The sequence below is a fragment of the Lissotriton helveticus genome, chromosome 1_1 (assembly GCF_964261635.1).
Source record: "Lissotriton helveticus chromosome 1_1, aLisHel1.1, whole genome shotgun sequence".
Lineage (NCBI taxonomy): Eukaryota > Metazoa > Chordata > Amphibia > Caudata > Salamandridae > Lissotriton > Lissotriton helveticus.
In genome coordinates, this window is record NC_136057.1 from 416,838,562 (window position 1) to 416,856,743 (window position 18,182).

Genomic DNA, 18,182 nt, shown 5'->3' on the forward strand with positions numbered 1-18,182 from the left:
AAAAGGAGGGAAAAACAATATGCAGACTGTGCCGAATTTCTTTCCCACAGACATTTTGCCACCTGCACTGCCCAATTAAAACAGAATTGCAATTTGAGCTGGCAAAATGGCCTTGGACTGGTTGGGGAAGTGAGGGATGTATGATGTAATAATGTGATCATTTAGATCGCAGTATGTTAGATCGCTGTTTTTACAACGCAAGTCGTTGAAACGACTTGCGCTGTAGGGCGCTGGACTTAAGAATAGTATGATTTACTATTCCACTTCCAGCCTACGTACAGTAGGGAAGGTGTTGGAATAGTATATCACACTATTCCTTAGTCTAGAGCACCCTCCAGTGCAAGCCGTGGTAACAACTTGCGTTGGAAAAGCAGTGATCTAAATGTACTGTGGTGTTTTGACCGCATTAAGGTCATTTCCCGGCAGTGAGCAGCGGCACTGGAGGAGGGGGCACCAATTGCAATCACAAATGGGCAAACACCAGTATCCAGAGCGTGTTGGTGTTTGCCCTGTGGTGAAATGCCTGTAAGTAAAAAAAAACTGAGCTTTAAAGCAACTTATTACAGAAAAATGTATCAAACCACTAATAGGTAAAACACATTGAGTGAAGCACAAAATATGCCACTGAGAAGCATTTTACTAGATACTTCGAGATGAATGAGCAGAGCCCAGTGTTTTGGGCTCCTTCTCACAGAGGCCACAGAGAACTGGCGACTAACTCAGTGTAGCTGTTGGGATGGAAAAGTCCTCTGCATGGTAAAGGAGTTTATCCCTGCTCTGAGTGACCAACAATACTGTTGTCTGGCTCCGTACATCAGATTTGTTCGGTCATAAGCTAACAGGAATCACGCATGGTCACCATGACATTGGCCTATTTCACAGACTGCGGTCTTGTTAGACCTGGAGAGGCACCCAAAGTGCTACCCTCAGGGGTGTGAGGCTACCACCTTCACCACAAGTTAGGCAGCCCGAGCACGGCAGTGGTGGCATACCATTTAAAGAACAGGACGTTACCACGCAGTGAAGCCTACAGGCTCACTCACCAGTTTAAAAGTTCTGCTGCTTGGTGTTTAACTCACCCTTGGAGCACATCAGATAAGATATGGAGTGCTGCACAACTCAGGAGTAGTGACTCTGCATTGGTTGTGTGTGCCTGGAAAGGGTACAATACCAGGATGGAGCAGTACTGTGCAGTGCATGTGTGGTTAGCACATGTACTGGGTGAAAGGAGCCAGAAAAGAATACATTACATGAGAGAAATAGTACTGTGCAGTGAGTGCGCAGGGAAAGCATGTGTTAGGTGTGTGTGCTTGTGTATAGTACAATACATGAAGGGCAAAGCATTGTGCAGCGCGCAAATAGTGAGTGTGTGTGCTGGAATTCTGTGTTTGTAACTAGCACAATGGTTTAGGATAGAACAGCTTCAGTGCTGAACAGTGCGCGCAGACTGAGTATGTACCAAAAGCATGTGTACATGTACGGGTACAATGTATAGCGGTAGCAGTGCTGGACCCAAAGTGTGCTGTGAATGTAAACTGAGTGAGTGTGCCTGCAATTGTACATTGTAATGAGGACCCTGGGTTCCATTCTGGGAAGCCCAGGCCAGCCTGGTGAAGACATGAGGAAAGGAATCCTCCCCACCCCCCCAGATAAATGTGTATTGCTGCATTCCTGTGAGTTGGGTGGGGATACACTGGATGGAAAAGGAAGAGACTGCCTTTACATTTCAAAAGACAGCTCTTTTATGGAGTGATAGATCACAAGTATGGGACCTGGGCACATCTCTTGAAGGGAGGAGGAGGATGATAGGAATCAAAAAGTAGGGCTGGGGGCATGGTATTAACCTTTGCTGCACAGATCACTGTGGCAACATTCAGGTGTGAACTATTGATGCTCCCATGAATTGTGTTGTGAACAATCTACTTCCGAGTCGTGCCTGCTGTGTCAGACCTCTTTTATGAAGAAAGAAAAAAAAAAAAAGGAGAAGTGCCCACTTCAAAAGAAACAGCACCCCAACATAAAACTTTCAAGACCCAGACCCTAAATCACATTTGGTGTCTGGAAAAGGACTACAAGAAGGGGAGGTTGAGTCCCTAATGATCTGTCATCTGCCAAGCAGCCAGACGGGTTGTGTTAGAAGGGGAAGCTCTGCAAGACCTTTGCCTGTGACCAAGGCTGGGGTCTATGGCCGGGTGAGGGTATATCACTAGGGAAACCAAGACTGCCTGTCCTGGAGAACCAGTGCCGGCCTGCCATGATCAGTGCGCCCTGTGAGGAAGAGGAGAGCGTTGGAAAGAGCGAGGTTTAGTGGGGAGCCCTACCATGAGGACTCCTTGTGCGGATTTGGCTGTGTACAGATTTGGCTGTAGCCTTTGTGCAAGACTGCTTTTGGCGACCCCCGTATTCCAGGAGAGGGCCGCAGATTGACTCAGCCAAGTACTGCACACTGCGGAGGGAGTTGCGCCCACACAGCCTCCTTGCATTGACCCCTTAAGCCAGAAGGGGGGGGCCTCGGGTGAAGGAGTTGTGTGACCAGTGTGCCAGGACTCGAAGACTGAGCGGTGACCCCATATGCCAGAAGGGGCCAGGTTGGCGTGGGCGATCTCACATGAGAAGTCTATGTTGCAGCCGGTAGGCAACACAGCAACCCTGTGTGCCAGGAAGGGCTGCTGGGACCAAATCAAAGACTTTAGTCGCAGGTGATGGCTTAGACTGAGGCTTCAACTAGCAGGTCTGACTGCACCAACGGATCTCCCCTGACTGACCCATGTGGATCATGAAGACGACGCGCCCTTCTTGAACTCTAGTCGCCAGCCGAAGGACTGAATTACACACCCCCTTCACCCCATGCAGAGAACTTGACTTACCACATCGTTGTGAGCTGGACGCAGCCACACCACTCTAGAGGGAGCCTGCATCCACCTGCTGCTGTACTGTGTATCGCAAATAGCCAAACTTCTCCAAGCAGGATCTGATCTTGTGAGTTCCCATGTTGAGAGCAACCGCTGTAATGCTTAACACTTCCATGCTGCAGGAGCAGCTAAGACTTGATCTAGGGCCTTTGTATCCCAGGGATTCGCTGCTGAACCTGCTGCAGAACTATAGAAAACTTTGAATAAAATCCTGAAGAGTCAACTCGAATTAGAGTATGGTCTAATAGCATGCATTCTCTGGATGCAGCCACCAGTCAAAGGGGAATAACCCAGAACACGTAACACAAAGGAGGGTGGAAAAGGGATTTGCCGGACTACTAGATCCGGACCTCCTGGAGTATTGTGTTGCACTTGAATGTCGCATTTCTTTGCATATGTGGAGTTGGAAATAAACTACCACTTTTTCTAATAAAAGCAAGTACTTGGCTGAAGCCATTGTTCGTACAAGACCTCAACCACCACAGTCAGGCCCAATAGCACCTCGCTTGCCCCATGGCACTCTGAAAGGGGATCTGACAGTAGCATGCTGTGACTGTGGCGGTCCAAGAGAAGCCTTTAAACTCCAGCATCATTCTCTATACTTGGTTTTATGCCTTTGAGAGTTTTGTTGTAAGTGGAAAATACAATGGAAATGTTGCTTGTTCCCGTGTATTTAATTATTTTGCTTTGTTTTCTCTCAATTCAGTGGTTATGAATATTAATATTCCTTGACAAAGAACTGTCAAGTCTGTAAAAATGTGAATAAAAGGATAGATATGTTATTAAGGTGCACCATAAAGGATTTGAAATAAAGTATTTCTTCAAATTTGTAACCTCTCCCAATCTTGTTCTACTTCTCTTTTTCACCGGTGCAGTCTCAACTGTTACATACCGCTTGCAGGACAAAACTTATTACAGCAGTTAAAACTCGCAGTGCTTTTTCTGGCCACCCTCTATTTCTTGTTTCAATTCCTGCTTTTTGTTGTTTTTAAATTTAAGGTCATATGCCTATTACTTGCCGTTCAGTGGCTCTTTTCTTAATCTGTAAATCTAACTGTGCAATTTTATCATTTAATGTAACACCAGTTTATTTCCTCTCTACAGCTTGTAAATACCAGCCCTTTTGTTCTTCAGACTTGCTACTTCATATTTGTGTAGGTGACATCTGATGAGAAAAAATGCTGACACATGAAAGTACAGACTCCCAATCCCATCCTCCCTATTTGAACAAAAAAGGAATACTGTCATGATGAAAAGTCGGTTCTCTCATCTGCCAAAACAGTAGAATAAAAAAACCATAAAAAGAAAATATTCAGGTCTACCTGAAAGAGCCTAGAACTCAATCCAGTCCCAGATATGGCACTGTAATGGCTTCTCAACCAGTACCTCCAAGTTATTCGGTTTGTATGAAAGTTTATTGCACTATAATTGCTCCCAATACTACTGTCCTAGATTTCACTTTTTCAGCGTTGTAATTTGGAGGATACATTACTTTAAAATACATCAGATTTGGCTAGTACTTCTTTCGCACGACAAGGTCCCCAAATCCTAGTGATTAGATGAATTCTGAATTTGATCTAATACAAAGTAAAATTCAAAAAGAAAAACAGTAATTTATAAATTACATTGAACGTATTTTATGAAAAATGTTATTTACTAAAACCTTGATTGCATTAAGGTGCACACAACAGTAGCACCAATCCTAAAATTGCGGGGAACCTAATTAAAAAAAACACAGTTCAAATTAATGATCGATATAAAAGAGAGCGTAACCAAACTGTTTAAAAAATAATTTAAATCGTCATTTTATTGAATATTAGTTCCGACATTAATCTATGTATAATGGTTACTAAACTATGTTGATACATCTCCCTCTCTGTGCTTAGGGGTGTTTAATCTTCCGCTGTACTTCTGTGCGTCCCATTGACTCTCAAATGGAAAACGTGCTTTCCTCCATTCCCTTCTTCTGAAATACCCTCTCTCACGACCTCTATTTGGCATCCACTGATCTTCCTGACTATTTCCACGATTGGCACCTAGAATATAGCAACACCTTTAGGACACATATGCATTAATAGCATTCAATCTCATCTAATGAAACATATGTATTTATTATGAAAGGCAGAAGGATTATTATATTAACAGATCAAATGTGTTACTTAAGTAACTACAAGTAAACCAGTGTGAGTGCCCACTGAATATCAAGTGGGCTGTCGGTGCCCACTGAATAACAGGTGGGCTTTCGCAAAGTTTATTGTCATGCAATACGTTTAAAGAAGACCAAGAAACTACCTTCGGACTCCTACACCCAGGCCACAGCAAAATATTGAATTTTATGAAGAACCTAAAAGGGGTTTTCAAGAATGTTAAAAACAGATAGTCAATACAAGTGTAACAAATGACCGAGTTTGGATACATGCCAGGTTTTCTGGATAATCAAGGAACATTTCTCCAACCTTTAGGTGCACTATATGTAATGTATGTTGCAAATAGCTGAAAATCTGGTATGCACCCAGTATCTACGGTCCCTATTGGGAAGCCCTGCAATCTCACAATGTTTCTCCTAATACTACATAACGGTCTCAGATCATTGAGAAGTTATACTTACCCATTATATTACATTTAATACTGTTCTCAAGTTATCAGTCAGGACTACCAGAAGTAAAAAAAGCAGCCACTGGAGAGATTTAAAACAAGCATTTGCAATACAATAGGTCTCGCATTAGGAAAGTTTGAGCTTTTGGTATTGTAAAAGACAAATTTTGTATTTGCGTTGGTTTTGAAAATATCGAAAGTAATAGCTTTGTCATTGACAATGCCAATAGTTTTAACTTTTGCAAATGTGCCACCTATAGCATTTGTAATGCAATATGTGTTGTATTTACGTGACTTAGATGTATTGATATTACAAATAACAATGGCTTTACATTTTTTTAAGAATTAATACTTAAATAAAAGCTATTGTAATTTATAATGGCAATACCTTAAACTTTTGTGAATTACATTTGTGAAGATTATGTTCAGTGTATTTTATTGTGACGAAAATCTAAGAACAGAAGTGAAATATTAACATCTTTTTGTTACATTTGTAAATAAAGTTTGAAACATTGAGAGAACATATTTGAACCAGGTGTTGAATGGTTGCACAGATTGATGCTGTGGTGGCGCTGAGTGATGTTGTGATGGCGAACGAGTGATGCTGTGGAGTTCAGTGATGCTGTGGCGTTCAGTGATGCAGTGGTAGCACATGGTGATGGTGTGGTGCCCCTGAGTGATGCTGTGGTGGTGCGGAGTGATGCTGTATGCTATGCTATGTTGTGTTGTGTTGTGTTGTGCTATCCTATGTTTTGTTATGCTATCCTATGTTTTGCTATCCTATGTTTTGCTATCCTATGCTTTGATTTGTTATGTTATGTTATGCTATGCTGTTTTGTTATGCTGTGTTTTGTTATGCTGTGTTTTGTTATGCTGTGTTTTGTTATGCTGTGTTTTGTTATGCTGTGTTTTGTTATGCTGTGTTTTGTTATGCTGTGTTTTGTTATGCTGTGTTTTGTTATGCTGTGTTTTGTTATGCTGTGTTTTGTTATGCTGTGTTTTGTTATGCTGTGTTTTGTTATGCTGTGTTTTGTTATGCTGTGTTTTGTTATGCTATAATGGTTTTGTTATGCTATGTTTTGTTTTGTTATGCTATGTTTTGTTTTGCTATGCTATGTTTTGTTAAGCTATGTGTTGTTGTGTTTTGTTATGCTATGTTTTGTTATGTTATGCTATGTTTTGCTATGCTATGTTTTGTTTTGCTATCCTATGCTGTTTTGTTATGCTGTGCTATGTTTAGTTTTGCTATCCTATGCTTTGTTTTTTATGCTATGCTGTGTTTTGTTATGCTACGTTTTGTTGTGTTTTGCTATGCTTTGCTCTGCTATGTTTTGTAATGCTATGTTTTGTTATGCTATGTTTTGTTGTGCTATGTTTTGTTGTGCTATGCTTTGTTATGCTATGCTTTGTTATGCTATGCTTTGTTATGCTATGCTTTGTTATGCTATGCTTTGTTATGCTATGCTTTGTTGTGTTTCATTATGCTATGCTTTGTTTTGTTGTGCTGTGTTTTGTTGTGCTGTGTTTTGTTGTGACCTGTAAGTTACACATTGTTCTTTGCAGCAGGCACAGATACCCTTTATGCTCTTGAGTGAAGAAGGTAAATAGACTGCGCATATCTCTCTCTCTAGCAAGTGCACAAACAACCAGAGTTACCCTGTTATTTGTATACTCTAAAGTACCCTTAATGGGTAAAAACGGATCTCCGCAGCAGGTGGCTTAACCCATAATCCATTTCAAAATGCAGTCTGTTGTGATCAATTAAGCCAGAAAGCAAGACCAAATTTACTAGCACATTTGTCCTTGCTGAAAATTTCTTGAGGGGGGGGGGTATGTGGGGGGGGGGGTTAAACATAATTGTGGAAGTTCAATGTCAGATTCTGCTCCTCACCTCTGTCGTACCTCCACCCCTTGAACCCAATTATATGAGATACCATAGTATTTGTTGTCCCTTTTCCCAGCGCTGTGGATTAAGTCGTCAGAGGGTGCGTGGGAGCGAGCTCATTTCTGGCCACTGTAAATGATGCCCTTTTCAGGGTGCATGGGAGGAGCTACCGTAGACCGGGGGTGGTTGATGCCTTCTGTAGGTGAAGGGGGTGACATCCTCACTATACACACGGAATAGAGACCCTCCACGGTTTCAGTAAGCTCGCCGGTGTTAACCTGAGTAACCCGTCCTCACTCCCTGCTTTCCCCGAGCTCTCACTCACCTCTCCGTCGGCGCCCCCTCGGCTCTCTTCCCCTCCATGGCTGGCCCGCTCTGTTGACAATCACCATGACTAAGCACAAGAGCCCCAACCCCCGAGCCCGCCGTCACAATAAGAGTTTGGGGCGGGTCCGGCGGCGTAACGTCACTACAGGGGCGGGGCACCGAGCCAGAAGAGGAATCAGACACGTCACTATTGGCCCGCCAGGGCGGTGAGCAGACAAAGTGAAAGGGGAACAAATGACGTCACTTTGGGTTAGGCGGGAAGGCGGGTGAGAAGGGGCAACTGACAACGTGAAAATGAACCAGTCACAAGAGAGAAAGAAGGGGAGTGCGTGGCACTAGAGCGGAACAACAGTTGGGCAGATCGCTCTGTGAGTGCTTGAGCCCAATTAAAGTCTCGGACAGAACGTTCCGAAATCAGCCTGAATTGCTATTTAACAAGAAAGCTGTTTAACTTACTAGTTTATTCGGTTAGGCTAACGTTCACTTACCACAGAGTTGCTAGGTTTGCAGATTACTTGTGTGTGACACCCGTACTCGTACAGGTGTCTCTGTACTCACACGGGTGTCTCCGTAAACAGCGCATAACTTAAAGCCGTTTACGGTAATAATTAGTAAAGCAACAAACAATGGTGATTGGCCCATGCTGCCGTTTTTGCTGGGGTGCACGACCCACCGTGCAGTTAAAATGATAGCGGACCAGAGAGGGAGCATGTCTTAAAGGAGTTCTGCCTCCTGATTAGCTGTTTAAATAAACACGGAATAGAAACCTGTGGTGCGCGCGCACCACAGAGGAGCCAACGCGGGAATCGAAACCAGTGGTGCGCGCGCACCAGAGGTGCGGGGGCAAGGGAGCACGAAGACGCCGAGACGAGGTAGGGGATGTGTGTGTAAGCACCGGGGGTTCTCTGTGTATGTGTGTGCGTGTGTGCGTGCGTGTGTGTATGCTGGGGGGGGTTCTGTATGTGTGTGTATGCGCGGCGGGGGGCTGTATGTGTGTTGTGCATGTGTTGTGAAGAGCCTGCCGGAATTAGAGTGCGTGTTGACGCGCGCGACCTGATCCGATTCCAGCAGGCTGCTGCGTGCGCGTGCCAGTCTCTTGTCCTCTCCTATTTAGTCCTTGAAAGCAGGAATGATTACTATAGTATCGCTTTGCGACAGCAGGCATTTGGCCTGCAATTGCAGGCGCGCAGTGTTAGAAGTGGGCGGGAACGGAAGGGCACGGCGTGCCCCTACTTTTAAAAATTATGCTAGTCCGTTCCCCTACTTCTTGTTTTTTTTTTTTAAAAAGCATACCGGGAACTTTCTTTTTTCTGCCTGTGTGGTGCAACGTGCACATTGAGTAAGGCTCTGCAGTGCGCCCGACCTCCTCCCCTTCCCCTCTGTGTCTAGCCTAGGGGCCTGCAAAGTGACACTGAAAGGGCCATCAGTGTAGCATAGCACGAAAACGGCTATCTCTGATGGCCCTGCTGCTGCCGTGAGCCCGTGATTCACACCTCATTGAGGATGCTGCCTGCCTGCCCCCACTGCGTGACCAATACAATGGTCACATCAGGAATCGTTGGCCCGATTTCGAGGGGTGCAGGACTGAAGCCTCATTGTCCTGGCAGACTGGAAGGTGCTGCTTTTCCATCGCTGCTGACTTGAAAGGACCCAGGAGGGTATTTTGGTGTCACGCAGACAAAGGGACGCCAGCTGGGAAAGAAGACAAGCATTTGCAATGCAATAGGTCTCGCATTTACATGAGTTTGAGCTATTGACATTGCTAAGGACAATGCCTTTTATTTTTTTTAACACAAATAAAAGGCATTGTCATTTACAATGCCAATAGCTTAAACTCGCGTAAATGCGAGACCTATTGCATTACAAATGCTTGTTTTAAATGTCTTGGGCTGCTCACGTCCTAGATCTCCTGAACATGAACTCGTGAACAGTGTTCTCCTGCATGTGTTTCTTCTTCAGCACCCTCCTGGCATTATATTGTCAATGAATGAGGTATGAATGTAGGTGAACCGGAGAAAGACACTGATCCCAGCGAACATGCAGTAATTGGTGGCTGCCGATGTAGGATTCCACCTTTAAGTGATCTGAATGGTACTTATTAATTCCTGTAGTAAATTGCGTGCACTCAGTTGCTATTTTGGCTTGGGTAGAGCTGCTTTGGTTGCATATTTTTGTAACATAGGCCAGTGTTTAATACCTCTCTTCTGAGCACAGTGATAAGCGGTGTGTACTGCATATGCACTATTGGTCTATTTACTTCTGCCTCTCGCAGGACAGTGTAAAGGAAACTAGCACTAGGAATGCAGCATCACTGAACATGCAGTGATTATATGCCTTAAACTGGTGCTTTAATTGCCACTAATTTATGCGGGGAGTGAACACGCATGAACATGTGATACTGATCACAAAAGGATGACGTGAAAGAAATACGTAGGTAATAATTTCTGTTTGATTTATATCTATTTCTGTATTTTTGTGCATGTCATGGTGGTTCACAGCATGGATATTGCTTAGGCCTGGGTCGATTCGGTGGGTTCCAGAGAAGTCAAAAGGTTACGAGACGCTGCCTTAGACCATTATTTCTTATTAATCCAAATGTGTGTCTCTGGAGTCTCTGGCTTTCCTTCACTCATTATTTATTCTCTTTCGTGGGTTCGGTAATGGTCTGAACAGACTCGGGCTGTAAGCTGCAATGCAATCTGGGCCTGGTGTATGCAATGACCAGATAATTAATGCAGAAAACAAGAGTATCTTTTACAAAGCTCTATTTTTCCACACACCCTAATTATCTTACAGTCAACCTATATTTGTTGTCCAGCAGTGACCATCCAGAAATGGTCATCTACTCCAGTGTTTCCTAGTTCTGTGGCTGCGACCTTAATGGGGTCACGTCGAGGGTGCCTGCAATCACTTGCACGGACCAGGCCAGTCAGTTGTACCTCTAACGTCTACACTGGGGTAAGGGACTCGTTGGCACCCAATAGCATAGACACTGATCATCCCATTTTTGCAAGATCACCAAGTGAAAATGTATCATCAAAGGCTACCAAGGGCTTCATAGCTCAAAATAATATTTGCAACGTACTGTATAGCACGTATCATTAGATTGAGGTGTCATAAATGCGTGTTTATTACAGACTCCCCAATACAACTAATGTGGTATATTTAAGATCAGCCTCGCATGGGAGTGTTGGGGGGTTTGTGGGAGGATGGGGTGGTGGGGAGAGTGTGTGTGTGTGTGTGCACGCGTGTGTGTACGCGTGCCTTTATACTCTGCCGACCTGCCCACCACCCCTTCAGAATTGTGACCTCATTTGAAACGTTTAATGTCATTTGATGCTCTCCTAGTGGGTGTGCTCTCGGCAACGGCCTTATGTTGTCTTGTCACAGACAGAAAAGCTACATGTGACTCAATGGTACGTGAAGATATGAGATTAACTGTGTTACATCCACAGTTTGCAACTGTTTCAGCATTACGGCACACGCTTCATGTGAGGGCACAATGCTTATACGTGCCCACCTCCCACTGTGCATGCCTCCTTCCGGGCACAGCCCCCCAGAGTCGAGGGGTGCAGCTGCTCTGCAGGAAGCCCCACCCTTTCCCTCTTTAGTAAGGTCCGCTGGGACAGTGCGAGTTTCACTCAGTGGGGCAGAAGGGTGTTTGGTGGGGGTAGGATGTGGCACTATGGCCAGAGCTACAGAATTTGGAACTGGGGATCCTGGTGGCCAGAGTGGGTAAACCTTTAAGCCCTGTCCACCACAATCCATACTGAAGTTCACCTCCAGTCTTGTGGGCAGGCCTACAAAGCAGCACACCGTAGAGCAGCAGTGTGTCACTGAGGTCACAGGTCCCTTGAGGCCAGTCCACCTCACCCATTGGTGCCTCCATTGGTCTTATTCCAGTAGTACCCACCAGGGATTTGCAATGCAGAATATGCATGCACACCAGACAAAGGAGCATACATTGAAGGGCCTTGCGTCATGCTTACACCTTGCTATGTGGTACATGCACAATGCAGAGCTCCAAGTCCTGTTTTAAAAGCCACGTAAAGCCACTTAGCAGGTCTTTAAACAACTTCATAGATATTGAGTAGTGCAATGCAGCACAAACTGCTGCATTGTCTTACTGTGTGCAAGGGAGGTGTTGCGGTAGGTGTTGCATGGGAGACTGGTTTTGTAACTGGGGACTGGTTTTGCAGCAATGCTGCAACATCGGCCCCCAGTAACAAAACCAGCAGAACTGTGCAGCATCATGACTCACTTTTAAAAATGCATAAATCACTGCAGAGTTCCTTGTAAAACCAGTCATTTTCCTGCAACAATAACATTTTTGATGCATTCGAACAAGTTACTTACCTTCGGTAACGCTTTTTCTGGTAGATACAGTATCTGCCTGTGGATTCCTCACCTTGTGAATATCTCCCTTGCGTCAGCAACGTTCGGAATTTTTCTTTGTAGCACGCCGGCGTGGGCGACGTCACAGGAACGCGGCACCGCGCGCGACTCCGTCTGACGTCACCGACCCCTTATTAGGCCTACGTCGGCGTGATGACATCAGTTCCGCCCTTTTTTCCGTGCCTTCGAGGCACCCGGACGGACCAATGACAGGAAATATACATATATACAATGTACACAGTACTTACAAACCATAATAGCACACATAGTGCGAAGCAAAGGTATCAAAAACCCAATAAATATACAAATAAATATACAAATAAGACCAGGTATAGCAGAGTGGACAACGGGGAGGCAGGCGGGTCAGTGAGGAATCCACAGGCAGATACTGAATCTACCAGAAAAAGCGTTACCGAAGGTAAGTAACTTGTTCTTCTGATAGATACATCTGCCTTGTGGATTCCTCACCTAGTGAATAGAGTCCCACAGCAGTCCCCACTCCCGGAGGAGGGTGTCCACTCTGCTACACCAGGAAATCTTGGAGGACAGAACGCGCGAAGTGGCCGTCCCTCCTCACCTCGGTATCCAAGCAGTAGTGCTTCGCAAAAGTGTGGAGGGAGGCCCAAGTCGCGGCTCTGCAAATGTCCTCAACAGGTACACCTCTAGACAACGCAGAAGTAGCAGACCTTGCTCTGGTAGAATGAGCTCTTATACCCTCAGGAGGGTCCTTACCCGCCAGAGAGTAGCAAATCTTGATGCACAGGATTATCCACCTGGAAAGTGTGCGCTTGTGCACCGATCTGCCCTTCCGACAGCCAGCAAAACCAACAAACAGCTGGTCGTCAATCCGGAAGTCTTTAGTTCTATCCAGATAAAAGGACACTGCCCTCTTAGGGTCCAAACGGTGCAGTCTCTCTTCCTCCTTAGAAGGGTGAGGGGGAGGATAGAAGGTAGGAAGGGTAATGGACTGTCCTAGATGGAAGGGAGTTACCACCTTAGGCAGAAAAGCAGCCCTGGTCCTAAGAACCATTCGTTCAGCATGAATGGTCAGGAATGGGGGTTTAGAACTAAGAGCTTGAAGCTCACTCACCCTCCTTGCCAAGGTGATCGCTACTAAGAAGACCGTCTTAAAAGACAAAAGCCTCATGGGACACTTGTGTAAGGGTTCGAAGGGAGAACCCATCAAGAATGTTAAGACAGGGGGGAGGAGCCAAGCTCGCGAGCGAAATGGTCGCCTTTTAGCTCGGCTCCGTCAGCCCTCCGTCCTGACTCACATATCCTGCCCAGAGACGACATATTTTCAAAGAAATAGAAACTCTACATTTCGCTCTCACTCACCGTTTGACCTGCAGGCTCCGGCTTGCAGTGGTTCCGGAGCTGTGCCCCCCGAGGGGACCGGGGCCTTCGTGGAGCTGGGACCGGGGCATCGCCTATTGGATCCAGCCCGGCGTTGCGGTAACCGCCGACCCCGGCCGAGAGACTGCGCCACTGGAGAGCGCCACTGTGAGAACTTCCCGGTGACCCTGAACCGGGCCTACCTTGGCAGCCGTGAGGCGGGTGCGGGGCGCGATGCTCCGTGGACTGACCGTGTGAAGGGGTCCCCCCGCCGCTGCTCCGTCAATCGACCCTGGACCCTCGCGCTCTACCTTTGAGGAGCGCCAGCTCTCGTATAGGCGACCCTCCGCCTCGGGCGGCTCTCCTTTCTGCACCGAAGCGGCCGTTACTGGGACCCCCCGGACATCTGTAAAGTCCTACATTTGTGGACTGCTCCAGGAGTGGCGGAGAGAAGTGAGGGGGCTGATTCTACAAAATGGCTGCCGATGACCTGAGATGTGGATTTCCTCTTGATGGCGGTCTCCGGTTGCTGGATTGCACGGGAGCAAGGCCATGTGGGCGTGAGCCTACGATTGGCGACGTTCTTGATGCTTTGCGATCTTTGCACGCGGCCTTGGCCCCCGGTGCTCCTGGAGACTCGTTGCGATCCGCCGCCATCTTGGGTGGACGCTTCTTCATGGTCCCCTCTTTGCCTTGGAGATGCCATTGCCTCGCCCCCCTTGGTGGCTCCGAAGGATGCTGCTACTGTCCATCGACGGATTTACAGGCCGACGGCTTTGAAACCTCCTGCTCTTCGATGTCTGGAGATTGGGGACTTGGATGTCGTGCGGAGGCCCGATCATCCCCGGGTGCCTGAGAAAAATGGCGGACTGATGCTTGTTTCTGCCTTGATGAGGTCTTGTTTCTATTTTGCTAGCACACTCCCGCCTTTTCGATCTGAGGGACTGAACTCTTGTCTTTTACTGCCCCTGTTGCTGTTATTGAGACATTTGAACTGCCTATTTGACCTTTTGTTCACTTGCTTATTGATTGACCTCTCTGACCTGCGTCTTTCTTGTAATTTTTTCATTTGTGTGCTTGCCTCGCATCGTGTTGCTCACTTCACACTGTTATTTGGTGGGTGGTAATTGCGGTGAAGAAGGGACTGGGGTAAGATGCATGGCTCCTGTTGGATTATTGGTATACGGATTCGTGACGACGTGGCTCATATCCATAGTGCTATGGGAGACCCCTCTGTAAGTTCTGTGGCGCTCGAGTTCGTGTCGTTCTGGTGCACACGTATTATGATTGTATGGTTGGGCGGAGGGCTGTGGCCGACCGTATTTATTTCTGCCCTCATGCTCCTCCCTCCTACTTACTACCTTGTTTTCATATCTTCTTTTTGTCTTTTTCTTCCTTTTCTCTCTTGTCTTTACTACATTTCGGGTTCTGGTTTAGGGCGACAGGCACGCTGTTTGGAGGGTAGGCCGTAGCCTTCTGCAGGGGTGCTGGGTGGGATGGGTGGGTTGGGTCTTCTTTGATGTTTTATTTTTCTCAGTTCTATGGCCCTTTTGTGTATCTTTATGAGAGTGCCGCGTCTGTCCTTGCCTTCCGTGGTATGATTAGGATGGGGTCTGTAACATTGCTGCTCTTCTTTATAGTTCTGCTGCTTTCCATTGCGACTCCCATGCCCTCTTCGCTGCTACTATTCCTGTTCTTTTATATGTTACTCTCTACGGGGCGCCTGTTTCAGCGCGGCATTCTTCTCTTTTAGTCTGTGTTTTCCTTCCCTTTCCTCTTTCCTCTCCCCTCCTCCCCTTTTCCTTCTCTCCCAAGGTTAGTATGACGGGCTAGTTTTGTTGATGTCGCTATTCCGGCCCCCCTGTTCTGTATCCAATGTGCTACTGGGTGGTGGGAATGCAAAGCTGTTACTATTTGCGTATTGATTTGTGTTCACCACATCTGTTTTTATACCGATGTCTACAGTGCTGACACTTCTGCATTGCTGCCCTTTCTCCTTTTGTTGTTAATGATCTGTTTTGGGGAACCGGATACTTCTTTGTTGTCGCTGAGCCTGTCATACGCCTTCCTGCTATAATATAAAATTAACCTTATTTTGCTCCTGATTGCTGGCCGTCTAGATCCTCTTACCCCCCCCCCCCTTTTATGATTGTATTGAACGCACCTCTTTACGTCTGATTCTGTGATTTTTCAATTGGACTCTTTGACTGCGTATCGTAGCCGGCCGGATCGGTTGTAGGCCCTGCTTTGTATATCCTTTCTGTACTAATAAAGGTTTATAAAAATAAAAAAATAAAAAAAGAATGTTAAGACAAGATTCAAGTCCCATTGAGGCACGATAAATGGAGAAGGAGGGAACTTACTCGTGAGGCCCTTCAGAAACCTCAAAACCACTGGAGATTTAAAAAGACGGCTGATCCGGCAAGCAGAGAAATGCCGATAACGCCGAAAGGTAACCTTTGACTGTGGCAACAGCAAATCCTTGCTGTGCCAAAGAGAGCAAACTGCAAAATATCAGACAGATGAGCCCTTAAGGGGTCAACAGTCTTCTCCCTACACCAAACAACAAATTTAGACCACCTATACGAATAGATGGACTTGGTGGAGTCACGCCTGGCCGAAAGAATGACATCCACCACATCGTGAGGGAGAGAAAAAGAGTTCACTCTCCAGGCATGAAGGTGTAATGTCTGGAGGTGGGGGTGTAGAACCTGCCCCTCCATCGGAGAGAGGAGGTCTGCCCTGAGAGGGAGACGGAGCGGCAGGTGAGAGGAGAGGTGGAGAAGGTCCGTGTACCACACCCTTCTTGGCCAATCCGGGGCGACCAATATGACTTGGGCCCGGTCCTGGCGAATCTTCCTCAGAACCCGAGGAATCAAGGGTATGGGGGGGAAACGCGTAAAGGAGTTGATTTCCCCAACTCAACTGAAACGCGTCCCCCAAAGCTCCTTGCATCGGATACTGGAGACTGCAGAATGACAGGCAGTGAGCATTCTCGCGAGTGGCGAACAGGTCCACCCGAGGAGTCTCCCACATCTGAAAGATGTCGTGAACAACCTCCGGGTGAAGCCTCCACTCGTGATCGGCAGAGAACTGCCGACTGAGAACGTCTGCACGAACGTTCAGAACTCCGGCCAGATGATTTGCCATCAGACAAATCTGATGGTCCTGAACCCAGGACCAGAGACGCAGAGCCTCTCTGCAGAGACACTGCGACCCCACTCCTCCCTGCTTGTTGATGTACCACATCGCGGTCGTGTTGTCCGTCAGGACCTGGACCGAAAAACCGCGAAGGGAAGGGAGGAAGGCCTTGAGCGCCAAACGTATCGCCCGTAACTCTAGAAGGTTGATATGAAGCAACCTTTCCTCTGGAGACCAAAGACCTTTGACCTCCAGATCCCCCAGATGAGCACCCCACCCTAGAGTGGATGCATCCGTTATCACTGTGGCCACCGATGGAGGCAACTGGAAAGGCTTTCCCTGAGAAAGATTTCTTTCCACACTCCACCAGGACAAAATCAGCCGCAGTCTCTCTGGAGATCCTCACTGACTCCCTGAGATCTCCGTTGTGCTGATACCACTGCCTGCGGAGACACCACTGGAGTGCCCTCATGTGCCAGCATGCATGGTTGACCAACAGAATGCAAGAAGCCATCAGACCTAGCAGGCGAAGGACCTTCAGGACTGGAACAACCGCTCCATTGAAAAATAAAGGAATCATTTCCTGTATGTCGCGAATCCTTTGAGGTGGAGGGAATGCACGACATACAGTAGTGTCCAGTACCGCACCTATGAACAGGTTGCGCTGGGAGGGCACCAGGTGAGACTTGGGTACATTTATCGAAAAACCCAACCTGTGCAACAACTGAGTTGTCTCTTGCAAATGAAGGAGCACCTTCTCTGGCGACTCTGCTTTGATGAGCCAGTCGTCCAGATACGGAAATACAGGAATCCCCGATCTTCTGAGATGTGCTGCCACCACTGCCATCACCTTGGTGAAAACTCGAGGCGCAGTAGTAAGTCCAAACGGAAGGACCGCAAACTGGTAGTGTTGCGAACCCACCGTAAAACGGAGATAATTCCTGTGTGACTTCAGGATAGGGATGGGAAAATAAGCATCCTGCAAGTCGATCAACACCATCCAGTCTTCTTCCAACAGCGCTTGAAGAACCTGCGCAAGAGTGAGCATCTTGAACTTTTCTTGTTTCAGATACAAGTTCAAGATCCTGAGATCCAGGATTGGCCGAAGCCTGCCATCCTTCTTGGGGATCAGAAAATACCGGGAGTAGCATCCCTGACCCCTCTCCTGCTCCGGAACCACCTCTATCGCACCCTTTCTGAAAAGTGCCAGGACTTCTTCCTGCAAGAGAAGCAGGTGGTCCTCCGAACAATAACCTTGGCAAGGAGGGTAATTGGGAGGAAATTCCCGAAAGGGAAGGGCATACCCATTTTCTACAAGATTGAGAACCCAAAGATCTGATGTAACCGATTCCCAATCCCGTAGAAAATGAGTAAGCCGACCCCCTACCGGACCTGCATGATCCAGAATGGCGGATCTAGGGCTGCTTTGCTGCTGCAGGTGGGGGGTGGGTATTAGAGGAGGAAGTAGAGGAGGAAGAGGTTTGACGTCCACGACCCTCCTGTCTACCTCTATAAGACTTGTACAGAGGGTTCTGTTGCTGCTGTTGCTGCTGGCCATGCCTGAAAGGACGAAAGTAAGATCTGCCAAAACC

General features: G+C 46.9%; 1 protein-coding gene across 5 annotated transcripts in view; it reads right to left on the bottom strand.

The window, feature by feature from the left end:
* Nucleotides 1–18,182, bottom strand: part of CAPRIN2 (caprin family member 2) — an 857,580-nt gene that overhangs the window by 85,634 nt on the left and 753,764 nt on the right. The window contains exon 22 of one of the 5 annotated variants that reach the window (XM_078673769.1): nucleotides 4,686–4,948. The exons of the other annotated variants lie outside the window; for them this stretch is intronic. Coding sequence (XP_078529895.1) covers nucleotides 4,767–4,948 — 182 coding nt within the window. The 3' untranslated portion in view covers nucleotides 4,686–4,766. Of the gene's footprint in view, nucleotides 1–4,685; nucleotides 4,949–18,182 lie in introns of those variants that run through there. 5 annotated transcript variants of the gene reach the window in all.